Source organism: Alosa alosa, chromosome 14 (genome assembly GCF_017589495.1).
Source record: "Alosa alosa isolate M-15738 ecotype Scorff River chromosome 14, AALO_Geno_1.1, whole genome shotgun sequence".
In the NCBI taxonomy this organism is placed as follows: Eukaryota; Metazoa; Chordata; class Actinopteri; order Clupeiformes; family Clupeidae; genus Alosa; species Alosa alosa.
In genome coordinates, this window is record NC_063202.1 from 26,443,382 (window position 1) to 26,460,453 (window position 17,072).

Consider the following 17,072-nt stretch of genomic DNA (forward strand, 5'->3'; position numbering starts at 1 on the left):
TATTAGCTTTCAGTACGATGTCTTTGTAAGTGACATTTAAATAAAAAGTGTTTCATTCTTCCCGGTTCTTCCTAACAAAAACGCTGTTTTTGAAAGGTAGACATTTAGATTTCGCCATCACATCTGTTGTGCAAGATATTGACAACGCAATAACCAGAAAACAATGTTAAGGCATTTGTGGAGAAGGCGGCGGCATTTGTGTAGAACCCCTATACCGGTTGAAACATGCACCATAATCACATCCCAATGGAGCAGTGTCAGACTCAAATTCTGACTAGAACTGAGTATGACAACATCAGGCGAACTATAAGGGACATACAGGAAAACTCATAATCTTCTACAATGTAATAACAGAGATACGCTTCCAATATGTGCACAGAGCACACTGTAGTAACATTAATGTTTGGAGTGTGTGCTGCGGTCTCTGCAGTATCATAAAAGCACGCCCTGTACTATGGTGATGCGCGAGGTGATGTGCAAACATGGGACAACCTAAAATCACACAAAACGTAATTTTCTTTATTTTTGTCACCTTTATTTGATTTACATAGTTGACACTGCATGTGTATGGGCAACATTTGAATAGAAAAAATAAATCTGTGTTCACACTGTGGTTAGAGGATAAGGGCTCCTCAATACTTATGTACCCACTGGCTCATTCAGCCTTTAACAGTTAAAAAGACCCCAATCAACTCAAAAGCATTTCCTTGCATCTCTGGCATCTCAAAGTGTTCATCTATGGTGAAATCGGTCAAGGCTATATGGCATTATTTGACTATTTCACATTCTGTATACTCTGATCATCATCTGCCACGTAATCTGACCTGACTGACATGTACTATGCGTTTCATAGGTACAGTTAAAATTCTTCGGACCAACTTTCATTTTCCGCTCTACCCCTGTGCAGCAATAACTTTTAATGTTTGAAATCCTGTCCCAATTCAGAGAGAGAGTAACTTCTGAACAAATATTCTAGTAGCAATGCTGGATTACAGTGATTGGAAAAAAACAATGTTCTGAGTGAATAACTTAAATCAGGCATTCATATGGGTAAAATGTACATTTATTACAGGAAATCAGCCACCCACTCCCATTCCCTGAAATTATCTGTAAAAGATGGTATCAGAACAGAGAAAAACAAGGCAGATCAGATAAACTGCTCACAGGAGAAATCAACAGTCCAACATTTTATCCAACAATAACTGTCTCTTCATCTGGGAACTCATAGTAAGGGACCTCTAGGTTGAGTGGAGCAGGGCCCTTTCTAATGCGGCCTGATGCGTCATAGTGGGAACCATGGCAGGGACAGTAGTAGCCCCCAAATTCACCAGCGTTAGCAATGGGCACACAGCCAAGGTGGGTGCACACACCGAGGACGATAACCCAAGATGGATTTTGCACACGGTCCTTGTCATGCTGAGGGTCTCGGAGCTGAGACAGATCCACAGCAGCCTCAGTGGCGATCTCCTTTTCTGTACGATGGCGGACAAACAGAGGCTTTCCTCTCCACTTGAAGGTCATGTTCTTGCCCTCTGGGATGTCTCCAAGTTTGACCTCAATCTTTGACAACGCCAAGACGTCAGCTGAGGCACTCATGGAGGAGACAAACTGGGTAACAACGGTTTTGGCAGCATAGACTCCCACCACAGCCGTGGACCCAGTGAGGATGTAGGAGAAGACTCGCCGGGATTCACTGCTCTCCTGGGAGGATTTGTTTGGATCCATCACATCAGGACGGCGGTAATCTGAGAAGTCAGGGATCTTGATGTCTGTGTGAGCAAAGCGAACTCCAGCCCGGGCTAAAAATAAAACATGCACAAGGTTAGACTCATAACAACATCACAGGCAAACAAAGCATGATTACATATAAGAAATTATATTTTTTAACAAGGCATTGGCTATCACTAAGAAATTCACATCACTACAACCAAAAAGATCTGTATTGAAAGGAAAAATGGTGCACACCAATAGTAAGCAGGTCCTATTCCTACATGCACAATGGTCAAGGCAAGGCCCTATGTTACCTAATTACACTGTGGCAACTTTAAAATTGCAGCAGAATAATGATTTCGCGGCTCACAATAAAAAAAATGCAACTACTAAGTGTTAATAATTAAGATATTAGATTATGAGACTGATGAGAATCATCGCTACCAGGTATCAGTGCTGGCAGTTTAACTTGTCAGAACCAGTCCGTTTAGCGGTCACACCTTTTATCAGCTCGGCATTTAATAAGTTGGTTTGGCAGGCAAGTGTTGGCTATAATGAAGCCAAGTGTTTGACAGCATATCGTTAACGTTACTGCACGGTTCATGCTAAGCTAGTTAGCTAGCTACCGTTAACAGACTGCTAACGTTAATATCTGGTAACGTGCATGTTCCGAGATTTCATACTTTGTTTATCTATTACATAATAGATTAACTGGTCTTGCAAAAAACTTCGTGGGGTTATCGCTCATAGCAAATGTTCTTCTCTGAACCAAACACAAGCTGAGTAAGGTCGTGTCCTTAGCCATACGTGTAGAGTTGCTAACTCTGCGGTGTGTCTCGCGACAATAGCTAATAGCTAACAGCTAACAACTTTTAATGTTACCAGCCTATGATCCTAGCACATTAGCTTCTAGTTCATAGCATGTTAGCGGTTCCATCTAGTATTACGGAATTCGTGTTTTAAATATATTAAGCAAGTATGCTGACGCCTCCACCAATACACAATAACTTGTATATCACAACAAACATCGGTAATTTAAGATTTACTGGGTAGAGGAAGCATTATAGACCATCCTTAATGTAGATGTCCTTGACTGTAAATGTAGGCCCTATGACGCCAGGGTGCTCGCTTGATTGTAGGTGCCCGGTGACTCACCATTGATGCTGACTGAGATAGCAGGCCCAGTCGTGGGACTTTGTCCATTTAAGGATTCGCGGGTGAGAAACGACTTTTTAAGATCTAAATGCACATGCTCGCTTTTCACAACAACTCCAGGTACAAGGGCTTTGAGTGGTCCAGCCACAGCAAAATTCGTCGCCTGCAAGTATGGGGAAAAGGACCCCGAACGAGCGGCAAGGGACATCATCTTTCTCGCCGAAAAGCGCGTCGCCGTCGGTCTTGCTCTTCTTGCTTCTTTCCTCTTTCCTTCCTGGACGGTTGCGCAGCTGTACACGTTACGTGGGGGCGTTTCTCGTGACGTCATTCAAGATATGACATTTAGAAATGTGTCTTGTGATGTCAAGTGTATTTCTCCTGTTGAAAAATAACTAGGCTACTGCAGATTTAATTGCTGCAGTAACTGCAACACACATAATCTGCTCGGCTCAGGTTAGGCATACTATAGTTTATTATAAGTTGTAAAGACTATAGTCTACTGTATGTTGTCTATTATTTTGTTCTATGAATGAAATAAAAATGCTTTCTGATTCATTGCTCAACCCTAATTAGGTAAACTTTCAAGGGATAAAATAAGTAGACCTACACTTGTGTTGCATCATGTGTAGGCCTCAGCCTAATGTCTTTCTTCAAATTTTTTTGTGAATAGTTTTGGGTTTCTTTTTTGTCTACACTTGTGCATTAACTGGAATATAATTACTTTAGTTTGGAAGGGAAATCCATTAAAGGTACACTATGCAGGTTTAGGTATTTTTGGCTTCTGTAGAGCCCCTCTAGAGTCGCAACATATTTATATTGTAGCAATCTCACCCGCAGACAAGAATCACCTTTGGCCAGGATGGTCATTTATTGGAACAGGCATCAATACAAAACACAGACAATTACATAGGGCAACACGGGGGTAGTTTCAGCCGCACATGTAACACACAATAAGGGTTTACCACACACATCAACACGGGGATAAACACATGAGGTAGGCTACAACCGAAGAGACTAACACGCTAACAAATACACAACATGGTCAACGCAACTACAACTATTATAACCGACATTACACATTATAGCATTCACTCACACTGCATTCTGGGAGACACTCATTCAAAATCAGACATGTACATCCACTGACGCTACAATATTTTACTCTGGTGTTGTAAATAGCAAACCTCTCATGACTTGTTCTCCCTATAGGCTACACAATGAAAATGCTTTTGTTGTAGAGGTGAAGGATTATCAACATTGGCAATATCTACTATCTCCTATATCTACTGACAAGGTAATGTTTCACAATTCTCGCAAGATTTGTCAGGCCACCGTTCTTGAAGTTGCATGGCTGGTTTTCTCGGTAGCTACGTCTATGATAGCTATGCTAGGTGCGCGATTCGCCTATTACAAGTTAGTTTACTATCAAATTGGTTTCGTAAAGGTTATATTAAGGTGAAATTCTTGCATAGTGTACCTTTAATGCAAAATGTTGGATGAACTCCTTGTGCTGGTGGACCTCACACAGTGATCAGGTGTGTTACAACTCCTTACAACTCCATGATCACTGTGTTACAACTCCTTCAACAATCCACTGCCCTCTACTCTAATCAGAGATCTCACTTTACAAGTCAGACTGAGAGTAGAAACTGGGATGAGATACCTTATAGGCACTCAGTGGGAAGAACATGTGCTACAATACCAGGAGCAAGTTACCATAACCACCCATACTGAGATGTTTTCCAATGGCAAATGTAGAAAGATTAGTGCTGTGACAAAAACACTCATAGTATTTATTCCCTAACATAATCAAACCACCTCTTTAAGCATGTTGTGGGCACTGGGCATTTTCTTTCATCTGTGTTTATTAGGCCCGTGACACTTCAAGAAGGCTCAATGGTTTCACAAAATTATGCCATGAGCAATGTTTTGTTGCTTTCCTTTTTAATGTAATAAAATAATGTTTTTAAAATATTACTATGCAAGTGTCACAATGTCGATGCGTTCGCCGCTCACGGGCCTCGAACCCGCCACCTTGACACACACACCGGCATGGGAGACGAACGCTCTAACCACTGCGCCAAGCAAAAGCTCAGGCTTCCAACTCAGCGGTTTGAAGTGTTCCCCTTTAATGCCTAAACCAAGAAATAATGGACAGAAAATTCTATTTTTTTTATCTGAAGTCTCTATTAGGCCCTTTAACAAAATATAAAAAAATAATTAACAAAAAAAAATTGCAAGTGTGTTTTTTGTTTGTATCATATTTAATACTTTGGGCATTGCACACAATTTTTGTTTGTATCATATTTGATACTTTGCGCATTACACACAATTTGGGCAATAACAAGAACTTTGCAATCTGTAAGATCTTTGGATATCCATAACATTCAAATCTTTCTTTCTTGAAACAGCCGGCTTTTTCCATCCTTTTCTTTCATTTTTAACTTCAAAAACTCTTTCTTTGTATAACATCTGCATCTTTGAACGTTGAAACGACAGTCTTTTCTGGTGATGGTAAGCAAGGAAACAGTTCCTATTCTTTTTTAGGCAGAGGTGGACATTGCATTTTACAACGAACACATAGGAGAAGTGAGGAGTTTCTTTGCAGTGCACCTTTGTCGTGCCCAGGATGGAAAGTGGTCAACCCCATCTCTCCTAACATCTGGAGGAACACTGCATAGTGGCCTCTTCCGTGATGGGGTATGTGTTTGTGATGGTGAGGAGTGTGGCGAAGGGGAATGTGATGAAGAGGACAGTGGCCTACAGAGCCTGACTTTGCCTTTTTCTGCTCTTATCAGGCAAGAGCCAACTGAGGCCTGAAACCTTCTCAGGGGCATGGCATCTTTCTCCTGGTCTTGTGCCCGCAAGTCTCTTCGGTACAGGATCCAGGCATTGATCAGAGCCATTGTGACACTATGCCACCAAATATACAAGTACCATCTTCTGGTTTTCAAGCTGTATTAGTACAGGGCAGAGAGCATATCCAAAAACTCCACACCACCCATACATTTGTTGTAGGTCTCCACAATGGCTGGTCTGGGAACCATAACGTATATGTCTTCCGATCCCAGTGTTTCACCTGACCTTGGGGAGTGAACTCCAAAAGTCCAATTTCTATCTTCCACTTCATCATCTGTCTCTACAAGCAAGGCCATAGGCAGGATTTTTCAAATACCGAGGTCAGGGGCGTTGCTAGAAATGCTAGGAGGTTCTTCCCCCATTTTGCCAACAGCCATATATTTGTTCAGATTATAACATGTTTTGTTTATAACTTGAACCAACACACTTTTCCACAATATTATTTTTTTTAGATGCACCTGTATATCTGAGCCTTTTCCCAAATTGGCTTTGGATATTTATACTGGATCCTGCTCCATCTGTTGTTAAGAATGAACTGCTTCTCCTCATCAGAGTAGCAAATGTTGCATAATTTGCAGGGCTGCAGATCTTGTAGGCTACCTTCTGACACAGAGTGAGTGTCACATCTTGATTCTCACTTAGGAGGGCTCTTCCTATCATTTCCCTCTTCTCCTCTTTCTTCTCAACTGCCTGATTTCTATCCCCTGTGTTGGATTTCTTAAAACAACAAATCTCTAAATTACTGAACAATAATATAATTGATATAATTTGACAATAGGTAATATTTGTGCCATGAGATAATATCCTTAACAATATTATCCATCCTATATAACATTGATATAGCTTCGTTTTCAATGCAGGTTAGCTGACTGCATCTCCACTGAATTTCAACATTTTTATTATTTAGCATCTCATTGGTAGCCCTATTGCATCTAGTTATTGTATTCAACCAATTAGGCCTACATTTCTCACCTTCCCTCCTTCTCTGTCTGCTCTTCTGCTGGCTTTCCAAACGTTAACTTTGTGACAGCCTTTGTTCAGGTCAAGTGAATTAAGATAGCCTACTGGCAGAAATTAACAAGACGTCAAGTTTATTTTAAAGTTTATTTTTAAACTATGTGAGCTGCGTTGCGTTCGTTAATTAGTTTAGGACACACTCCGCGATAGCCGACTCGACTCTACTTTCGTTTTGACATGTCAGAGGTAGGCTATCACGTGACGGTCCGTTGATGCAAAGATAATTGTCTCGTCGACTAGGCCTATTTGTAGCCTACTTAATAAATTAAACGAAACTTGAAGAAAAAAATACCGAGGACCTCGGTGTCCTCTATGGTAGCTACGGCCATGTCTACAAGGCCCTGTATGTCGCTCAAATTGCCATCAAGGAAGTTCAGGACATATTCAGTAGAGAACTTCCTTTTAGCTTTTTTCCTTTTAGCCATCTATAAATTAGCCATAGCATAGATATTTATGAATTATGAATAAGAGTTATTAATTATTTGTTGTGAATATCACATTTCAATCTGTAAATTGTGTAATTGATTAATTAAAACACTGTATTATGGACTATAGAAGATATAATATAACATCCAGAAAAAAATAACTATGTCCATTGAAAGATTTACCACTAAATACCTGCTGTATCAATTGTGATACAAACATTTTCTGCTCGATTTTACACCAAACTACATTTTAAAATTTTCAGAAAATGTTACGTTTTTTGAACAAAGTCATTTTTTATCTTAAAATATTGATAAATATGTAAAGGTAAATCTCACCATAAAATTATCAAATTACCAATATCCTTGACCTTTACATAATCAGCAGGGTACTAATGAGATTCCGCCATTTTGAATTCTAACAAACTACATGTCAGGGCCCAGTTTCCCGATATCGACGGAGACACGCTCTTAAGAGGGTTTTCTACGATTCATCTTACGATCGTTCGTTTGTTTTTTCCGACTGTTTCCCGAACATGCTCGTAGCGTGAACGCGCGTGCACTTCTCATAAGATGCTCTTAAGTGAGAAGTACTGTTAAGACGCTCTTAGCCGGTAACGATAACTCTGGAGCACTCGTAGATCTATGAGTGTTTTCACGACGCTGGTTGATGGTTTTGGGAAACAGTCGGCAAATCTTAAGACGTTCGTAAGAGGGACTTTACGACGCTCTTAGGCTTAAGATGCTTTCGGGGAACTGGGCCCAGAATTGTTGTAGTGCAAAAGGTATCCAACAGGGGGCAGAGGACAAGTAATAGATTGTATACAACAGGGTTTTATGCAAAGTTTATATCTCATGGTGATGCAATGGGTCTCAGAAATGCATGTCTCAAATATGATACGCACGGCATTAAAGGAACACGCCACCCAATGTCAGTAGTAATATATGTTCTTACCTTAACTTTCACGAGTTGAGTCATACCTCTCCCGTGTCGGTACTTGCACTCAAAACGCTCTGGTGCGTGGCCCGAATGTGTTAGCATGTTGCTATGCTAGCGGGCTCAGACGTAGCCATAGATAGAAGTAATCAAAAATATCCACGTTTTCCCTACTTAAATACAGTTGCACGAATAGTTGATAAAAATGTGTAAGGTCTCCTGTTTATTCGCTTGGAAAATCGCCACATTTCATGTTGTGTGACCTTACACATTTTTATCAACTACTTGTGCAACTGTATTTATATGGGGAAAACGTGGATGTTTTTGATTACTTCTATCTATGGCTACGTCTGAGCCCGCTAGCATAGCAAAATGCTAACACATTCGCGCCGTGCACCAGAGCATTTGAGTGCACGTACTGACATGGGAGAGGTATGACTCAACTTGTGAAAGTTAAGGTAAGAACATATATTACTACTGACATTGGGTGGCGTGTTCCTTTAAGGTTAGGGCTGTGAGGATTTACACAGGCAACTAGCATGCTAGCTCAGTCTGCCTCCGTTACACTAGCATGTGGGGTAAAGTGCAGAATTGAATTATGATTGAATTACTAACATTCTCTTATTGACAGCAAACATTAATTTTACTATTTCAAAATGAAGGGCCCTATCTTGACTATCTGAAACGTCTGGTCAGAAGTGTAACATTTAAAAACATTTTAGGCGTGTCAAGTCCACATTCGTTAATTTAATGGTGTGATTTTTTGATCAAACGCTTGGCACTGGGCACAAAAGGGTTTCTTAGTTAGTCATGGGTGTGTTTGGGTGTAACATTCTTTAAACCAATGAGAATGACATCTGTCATTCCCTTTAAAAGCCAGCAGCGCAACATCAAACAGCCCGTCGATATTTTGACAGTAAACGCATCGGAAGGAATCTGCTTGCACAATTTCACTAGTAGGCTACTTGCTTTAGTAAAACTTGTGTGCAGAGTATAGTCTACATGCATTCTGCACTTAGTGAAACTAACTTCACCGTGGTCTCATAGTCAACGGCAAAACAGTTATACACAGTTATTTAGCCTACTTTCACTATTGATTGACAAGGGATTACAATCGGAAAACATAGCCGGAATAAAGCAACACTTACCCCAATAATGTTCGAATGACTGAATCAAAAACCTAAGGATATTTATCCTGCAGAGGAGTTGTTTGGGACTGGTTGCTAAAGGTTGCTTACATCTTGTGACAGTGCGTCTTCAGCACTTATGCACCTTTCCGCCATAGACAAGGTTTTTCTTGGTCAGTGGCATAATGATTTTTAGAGAGTGTAAGATAGCGATTTTATGCCAGACCACACCGTATGTTGTTAATTGCCATACCCCTGGCCACAAGGTTTAATAAAAGTGGAGCGCATGCATGGCAAAAAATGTACCACTGTCTGGGTGAATAACTATGAATAAGACTTGCGTCGCACTGGTTGCAGGATAGTGCCGAAAGCAGCACAGGCCAGAGACACTGAAGAATGTTCACCACTACCAATGCTAATTTTTGCGTATAGAGTGTTTTATAGAGTGTTTTTAGTGTATAGAGTGTTTTATGTATTCAGGGTGCGGATGGCTTGAGGAAAGAAACTCCTCCTCAGTCTCTCTGTTTTAGGCCTGTGAGAACAGTGACATCTGCCTGACCTCAGCTGTTTGAACAGTCCAAACAGCAGTTTGAAGAAGACACTTTGAAGATACATGTAGAGAGGAAACAGATTCAGCACAACTGTGTTAGTGAGCATGGTAGCCATTATTTGTCAAACATTTATTTGGGTATCAGTGAATGAACTGATACTATTTTGAGAGTGCTTTTGTGCGTTTAAGGTATAGGCACTGGTACTGACGTGAGCTCCCATGAGGTCAAGGTGACCTAAGAGAATATGATAAAGCTACTAGTGACATGAAATAATTCTCTTCAGGGGATATCAGTCTATGTATATACAGTATGGGTGGGTTTATGTATGTGTGTGTGTGTGTGTGTGTGTGTGTGTGTGTGTGTGTATGTGTATGTGTATGTGTATGTGTATGTATGTATGTATGTATGTATCTATATAATTTCTGAGAAAGCAAAATAACCATGGCTATACCATCATTCCTTAGTACTAACGAGTGCTAATCTCGCAACCAGCTATGCTGAAAACTCATCTTGATAACACTATTGAACATGTAAATAGAGATAGTATGGATATGCATTACATGCAAAACATGTAAAGAATTTCCATGCTCCTTCTTTTGACATAGAGGAATATGTCCACTAAGTAGTTTTGATTTTACTCTCTCTTGTTGCCACTGCACTAGCTTTGATCAATGTGACACAGCCTACTAGCTATTGAATCCGCAGCATTTGAGGCAGCAGAGCCTTGCCTCTCAGTCGACTAAAAATAAAGCCAATTGACATTTGTAATCTATGAGTGCGCTGCTGCAACCGTCTCTACTGTATCTATAGCATCACGCTTGACATTTGGTGCTGACGTTTACACAAGCCTGCTTATTAGTTTCATCAGTGTGGAGGCAAGAAAATGGCTTGAACACAGAGCAGCCTGGTGCTTCTTTGTTATTTAGACTGGCCTCTTTGCAATATGATAATTTTGTGAACCCATAGTGTCAAATGCAATTATGCTTTTCTTCTGTCTGTAAGTGATATTAGAGCATCAAACAGGAAAGTGTTATAAGTATTGTTACCACTGACTGTAGACGTCACCGATTACATAGAAAAGTACACACAGTGCCCGATGCGCTGTGCCAGGATGTGTGAGACTGGATCTGAACACAGTTTCGCCTTGAGGGAGGAGGTGAACTTCCTGTCCTCGAGCTGTGGTAACGAGTGAATTTAATCTCTGGAAGAGGTAATCCCACTGGGAGGGGAGTTGCACGCCGAGCTGCAGGCACTTTAACAGGCACACTAAGTCTCTTGTACCCCGCTGCGGCTCCTACACTGCTAACAACGCATTAAAAGCTGACAGACGACCTTTCACCTCGGACTCTAGCGCCGCATTTCCTGCTGATGTATTCTTCTGCCGCAGCCGGACACTGCATGCTGAGCGGAGAGGATTATGTCACAGTCACTTTATGACAAGTGCCCTATCTGGTCAGTCCCAAAGTGAAATGAACCCATCCATGGACAGTCTCTTGCACACTCATGGCCACACGACAACACATACAAACACACTGTAACCTTTCCAGTGGGCTGTGATATTGTGCACAATTAAACAGCTTGTCTCAGATTGGAGAAAATTAGATGTTTGGAATTGAATGCCGTATTTTCTGTCTATTCATAATGCCAGCCTTGGGGTTTTGAAAAATGATTCAAGCTAACAATTGCAGCTGTGCATGAAGAAATCAATGATTTCTATTTCCCCTCACATCTTGATGGGACTGATGAAAAATGGCGAGAGTATTACATCAATATTATCACAAATTTCTAATACGCACAAGGTTGACATTATATGTTGTTTTTTTCGAGCCATTCATAGATTTTCAATCTAAATGTTTGACTAAAATGATTGACTCATTCTTTTGGTCTTTAAAGCAACACCAAAGAACTTTCCCTCTGTCGCACGCGCGCTATTTGTTTATCCAGCACCGGCTTTGCAAATAATGATGTCCACAGACAAGGTAGAATATTTTGCATGACTTGTACATGCATGAAGTACGATGTATTGCGACATCAGATGCAAGTCAAATTTGTAGTTTCTTATGTCTCATTCCATCGAACTACAGATCCGCTACCCAATCTGGCAAACTTACATAGTGCGGTTATAGCCGATAGAGGGCCACTAAGCGAATGCAGAATTGCCGTTCACCCTGTTACGAGTTGATGAACCACTGAAACGATTTTGGAAACATTATTTTAAGGTATAAAAAACTCTTTGGTGTTGCTTTAACATCAATCAATTTGCCTTCTATGACATTGGTCAACAAGTTGAAAAAATGTCATCATGTGAATTCTTCAATTAAAAAAAAGCAAGACCTCAATCCCACTCATTTATCTCTGGAGGTTTACACATTCATTGTGCAACAATCAAGCAAACAAGTATTTTCTAAAATAAAGACTTGCAAGCTAGATTTAACATGTAATCTATTTTGCATAGGGTTTTTATGCATTACAATAAATGCACTGGTTGGTTTCAGTTACAGCTTCCATATTAGGATAAGAGCACTTTGACCTATACAAATATATATAGAAATGGGCCTTCAATGTACACTGAGACAATGTAAATGTTGAAATAATACAATGAATTCATAAAAGTGCATTGCCATTGTGTACTTGTTTGGTAGTAAGCAATAAGCATTACCTGCACAAAAATGACATCTCTCAAAATGCACTTCTTTGAACTATTCCTCGGCAAACAATTCCAACAGCAAAGCTTATGAATTAGAAAATAATCTTATAACATAGTGCCAGCAATCAGGAAAAAGTTCAACAAAAAGTTGAACTTTACACAACACAAAATACTCTTCGTTGGTGGTGTTAATCATTTTTTGTCATCTCCATGTATTAAGATGCAAATCTAGGTCTGGCAGGAGATAGTGCCCAAGGGCAATAATGTGTTTTCCCATCCCTCCCTCCAATACTGCATGTCTCTGAGACCCAATAACGCATTAGCATCCTATTAACTGTGACTTGAAAGTGTCTTTGTAATTGATAAGGAGGATGGATGGGCGGGTCCATGTTGACAGAAGGTGTGGCGCAGACTGGAGATGGGATGCTGTGGAGATGGGATCTAAATGAAAATCTCAAGCAGCAACAGATGTCATGTTTCCAAAGCTTTTTTCCAGGGCTAAGTGAAAACATGCTGACACGGGCATGTCATTGAGATATGTTGATTAATTGTTAGCGTTGTAGTTGTGGGTATACAATGGTTTTGTCTTTTTATATATTGAAAAAAGAGAATATCACTGCTTTTGAAGGTGTCTTAGTTTGTATAAAATTATTATGTATAAAAACGTTGGATAATGGGTTGAAACGGCTGTTTGCTATAAGTATTTTCATTTCCATGTATATTTGTTTTTTTATATATATTTTATGTTTCTTTGTGTTTTCACTTTAAGCAAGGAAAGGAGCAATGCTCTCACTACAGTCTGTGTGGTAGAAGGCATTGTTCGCACTCCCACTGTCTTAGGCATTGTTGATTGGACCCTACAATGGCGGTGTCATCGGGTCTCACAGGGTACAGGAGCGTATACTGAGATAATGTCATCTGCTACGTTCACCAATTTTGTGTGGGGCTGGGCTCAGATGTCACAGGCTGATAAGCTGTCGTCCGTCCCAGTTCTTAGCGCAATGCTTTGCTGCCCTCCGCATCCCACGCCAAATATCTTTACCGCCAATGTGACGGGAGAGAGCAGTAGGACTGCTTATCCTGTCTTTACTGAAGGGAAGTTGACAACCTTATCTCTGGACAAAAAGCCTTGTCTTCCTTCTCTTTAAGAGACAGGGAGACTGAAACTTGGCTCAGTACGGCAGTGGTATCTATAGAAAGAAAGAGTCTTAGACAAGGCTGTGAATTTTTTCAAACGTCAACTAAACAAGCCTGAAGTCCAAAAGCCTTCACAGACACATGTAACACAAAATATAGATATCAAATTTATACCTATCCCATTTATTCATGTTAAATGAAATCTGATAACTGTGTGCTAATTTGAAGTATCCTACACATCATGTGCAATAGGGTAGGCTAATACTCAAACTTAGTTGACACCAACAATAACATATGAACATATGCACCACTAAACTGTCCTAACATAAAATGGCTTAAATTTATTTATTTATTGCAGAAGCAAGATATTGCTAAAACTTAAATAGATGTTTTTTTTTTATCTGAATTACACAAACAACCCAAAAGGACACCATCTCTAAACTGAGCATGTTATGTAGGCTAGTTGTCAATTCTATTAGACTCCCTCTTATGTCTAAAGATCTAAATGCTATGGGGGACAGAAGGGAATTTGTCTGTCCCGTCACTCTGAGGTTAATTTCAGCCTTGTGATTTGTTCTTCGTAACCAGTCATTCATCTAATGCCAGCACTCTGGGTTTATGGCACTGTGTGGTTTTATGGCCGTGCTAATGGTTCAAAAATATACACTAATTACCGTCTGATTACCACAAACGCTGTTCAATAAATCAGACCACAATAGTATGGTGATGTATCTTCCTCTGTAAATCTCTCACTTCTGCATCTGTCTCCTTCATGTTGGCTGAGAGAACCATACGCTTAGTGTACACAAAAGACATTTGCTGATATGCCACAGAAGAAATGTTGGTTTAAATTATTTTTCTTTCCTGTCAGTATCCTCCTATGTAAGATGAATACACTGGAGGATATCATTTCATGTAAAGGTCAGTGGAGAAGACATCTGCACATCAATACAGATTTTCACCACTCTATGAGCACAATACTGGACTCTGTCTTCTCCTATTCATCACCCCAAAAGATAATATATTCTCTACAACTTCCATCATCTTTTGTCCTCTTGTGTTTCCTCAGCAAGCTTCAAATTGAGTAATGTATTTATGGAGACTAATGTTCATTGCCTTTGCATGTCTTTCTCTCTTCTTTCTTTCCCTCCACTCTCCCTCAACCTCACTGTGTTTTTAAAATGACATCTTCTCCATTATCTCAGCTAAACAAAGGGTCTCTCTGGGTTTGAGGGCCTTTGAGGAAATCACTCAGGTCAATACTCATTCCAGGAAGCAAGTCCCCTCAGAAACACTTGTGAGTTTGCCAAACTCAGAAGAGGAGAGCTGAACACCATTGAGTACATCTGCTCAATTTTCTTTCCCACAATTATTTTCTTTCCTACAATCCTTTGATGTTAGTTTAGAATTACCGGTAATCATTAGATAAGGTGTTGCCAGTGCATTGAGAAAGGCAGGTTGAGGTGAATTCCGTTTTAGCATATGCTCACTTTGGTATGCATGATCAGCCTTTCTTTGTCCTCTTGTGTTTGTCAACTCTGAGCAACCAATGATTGCCTCAGAGGGCTAAATATGGCTATTGACTTGCGGTAGATTCATAAAAGGAGTTTTAGGATAAAGTATGTCATCTTGTAGCATTTAATACATTTACTCTAACTCTTTTGATAGCCCTCTATACTGTACGGTGTTGCCTCCAGGCAATAGACTAATTTGGCTTGTTTAAACAAAATGACACAAGGGGTGGGAACCCCAGTACTATCCAATGCAACTTCCAAAAAAAGGGCATGTGTCCCATTTTTTAGCAGAAACAACACTACAAATATATTTTTTCCACAAGGATATTATAATGCATAAAGTATCTCTTCTCTTAACTATCACTTTTCTGGTTCTCTTCAGTGCCTCTTTTACTTCTCCCATCTCCACCACCCCCATCGGTGGCTGGCTTCTCTCTAACCTCTTTTTATAAGTTATGCATTTAAAACATTTACAAAGAGCTTGTAATGTATTTTGTGGATTCTTTCAGTCTCTGGCAAAATATTAGTCTTGTTTATAATGATTTCCATTCATTTGATTTTATTACTGATTACTTTTTGCCATATCTTGTAGTAAAATGGGAAATAAAAATGGACAGGAATTTTGTTAGATACAGGAATAATGAGTCCTGCCTCTGTGTGTTGAAATATCAGCAAGGAAACAACACGCTTAGGTCTAAGCTTTTTATCTTAACACACATCATTGTATTTATCAATGCAAGTTTGGGAGGGTTGAACCTATGACTTTGATAATGTAGAATTATCCGAGAGCATCTCTTCCAGCCCCCCCCCACACCACATCTTTAAGAGATCTAATCTACAATGACATCATGAGAGTCTTGATTAGAAGATGAGTACTATATTATCTGACTACCAAAAAGTAAAGATCAGAATAATTACCTGGCCACTGCACAGAACAAAAATACACTATAAGGGGGGCTAATCTCTCAGTGTAAAGCACTTATTAGAGGTTTGAGAGAAAGAAAGCAAAAAAGCCCATCCACTTTAGAGAGTGTGGTGAGATGCATACAGATCTACGGAGCCCGGTCTAATTAATCTCTCTCCCTCTCAAGAGGAGGGCTGCCACGGCCTGCCTGTGAAATTCCAGTCTGGGAGATTAGCGGCTCTAACCGCACCTGTGAGACGGTGCTTTGTTATCGGTCATTATTAACCTAATGTGCTAAATGCTATGAGGGGAAAAAAAGTGCAATCGGCTTTGAAAGCTAAGGTTCGCATTCTTTCTACGCTCAAGTTTCCGCTAAAGAAAGCGCTGACTGTCTGGCGGGAGATAAAATTGTATATGCCTTGAAAAGGCTTGTCTATAAATAGATTGAATAAAATGAAGTGTGGTGCCTGTTATAACAACGAGTACAAATTGGGCCCTTGCTGGGTTCTGACGCTCTCCTACACACTTCACGTGCACACTTCACTGAGAGTCAAGCATGTTAGAACAGCATCCAACCAAAACGCCATCCCTGTCCTCCTCCCTAAAGTAAAGAATCTAATTGTGTGGAGTGTCTATAACTCTGTATCTTACATGAATACAAACACTCCGAGTGAATACCAACAACATAGGGATCCAGAAGGATAGAGAACTGGAGAAAAAAGAGAGAGAGAGAGATGTGAGAGGCTCTTAGAGGAGAGGTTGTGGTAAAAGCGCTGGTGGGGATTAACCTGGAGTTAAAACGCAAGGCATGCACATGAAGGTCAGTGAGAATGGTCTGCCTGTGGCTTATGCTGGTCTTATACTAAGCCTGGTCAGGGCACCTCTCCCTCTCATGTGTGCACAATGATGTCCCTAGCCATCTTGCTGAAGCAGCTGCATTGCCCCCAGTGACAGGAAATGGGGGGATTTGACACAAAAGAATAAAGTAGATAGAAAAGACACTAACAAGAAGAGATGGAATAGCAGTGGTCGTTCAGGGACACTGGGAGATTCTACATTCATTGTGTGCATGACCCACATTTCAGTACCACG

The 17,072-nt window shown here is 40.3% G+C and overlaps 1 protein-coding gene across 1 annotated transcript; it reads right to left on the bottom strand.

Annotated features, from left to right (window-relative positions):
- Positions 1–498: 498 nt before the first annotated feature.
- Positions 499–3,145, bottom strand: LOC125307041 (cytochrome b-c1 complex subunit Rieske, mitochondrial). Its single transcript, XM_048262768.1, has 2 exons — positions 2,866–3,145; positions 499–1,799 (listed from the first exon to the last, which is right to left on the bottom strand). Exons 1-2 carry the CDS (start codon positions 3,074–3,076, stop codon positions 1,189–1,191), a joined length of 822 nt encoding a protein of 273 aa, XP_048118725.1. The 5' UTR covers positions 3,077–3,145; the 3' UTR covers positions 499–1,188.
- Between the last annotated feature and the right edge of the window lie 13,927 nt (positions 3,146–17,072).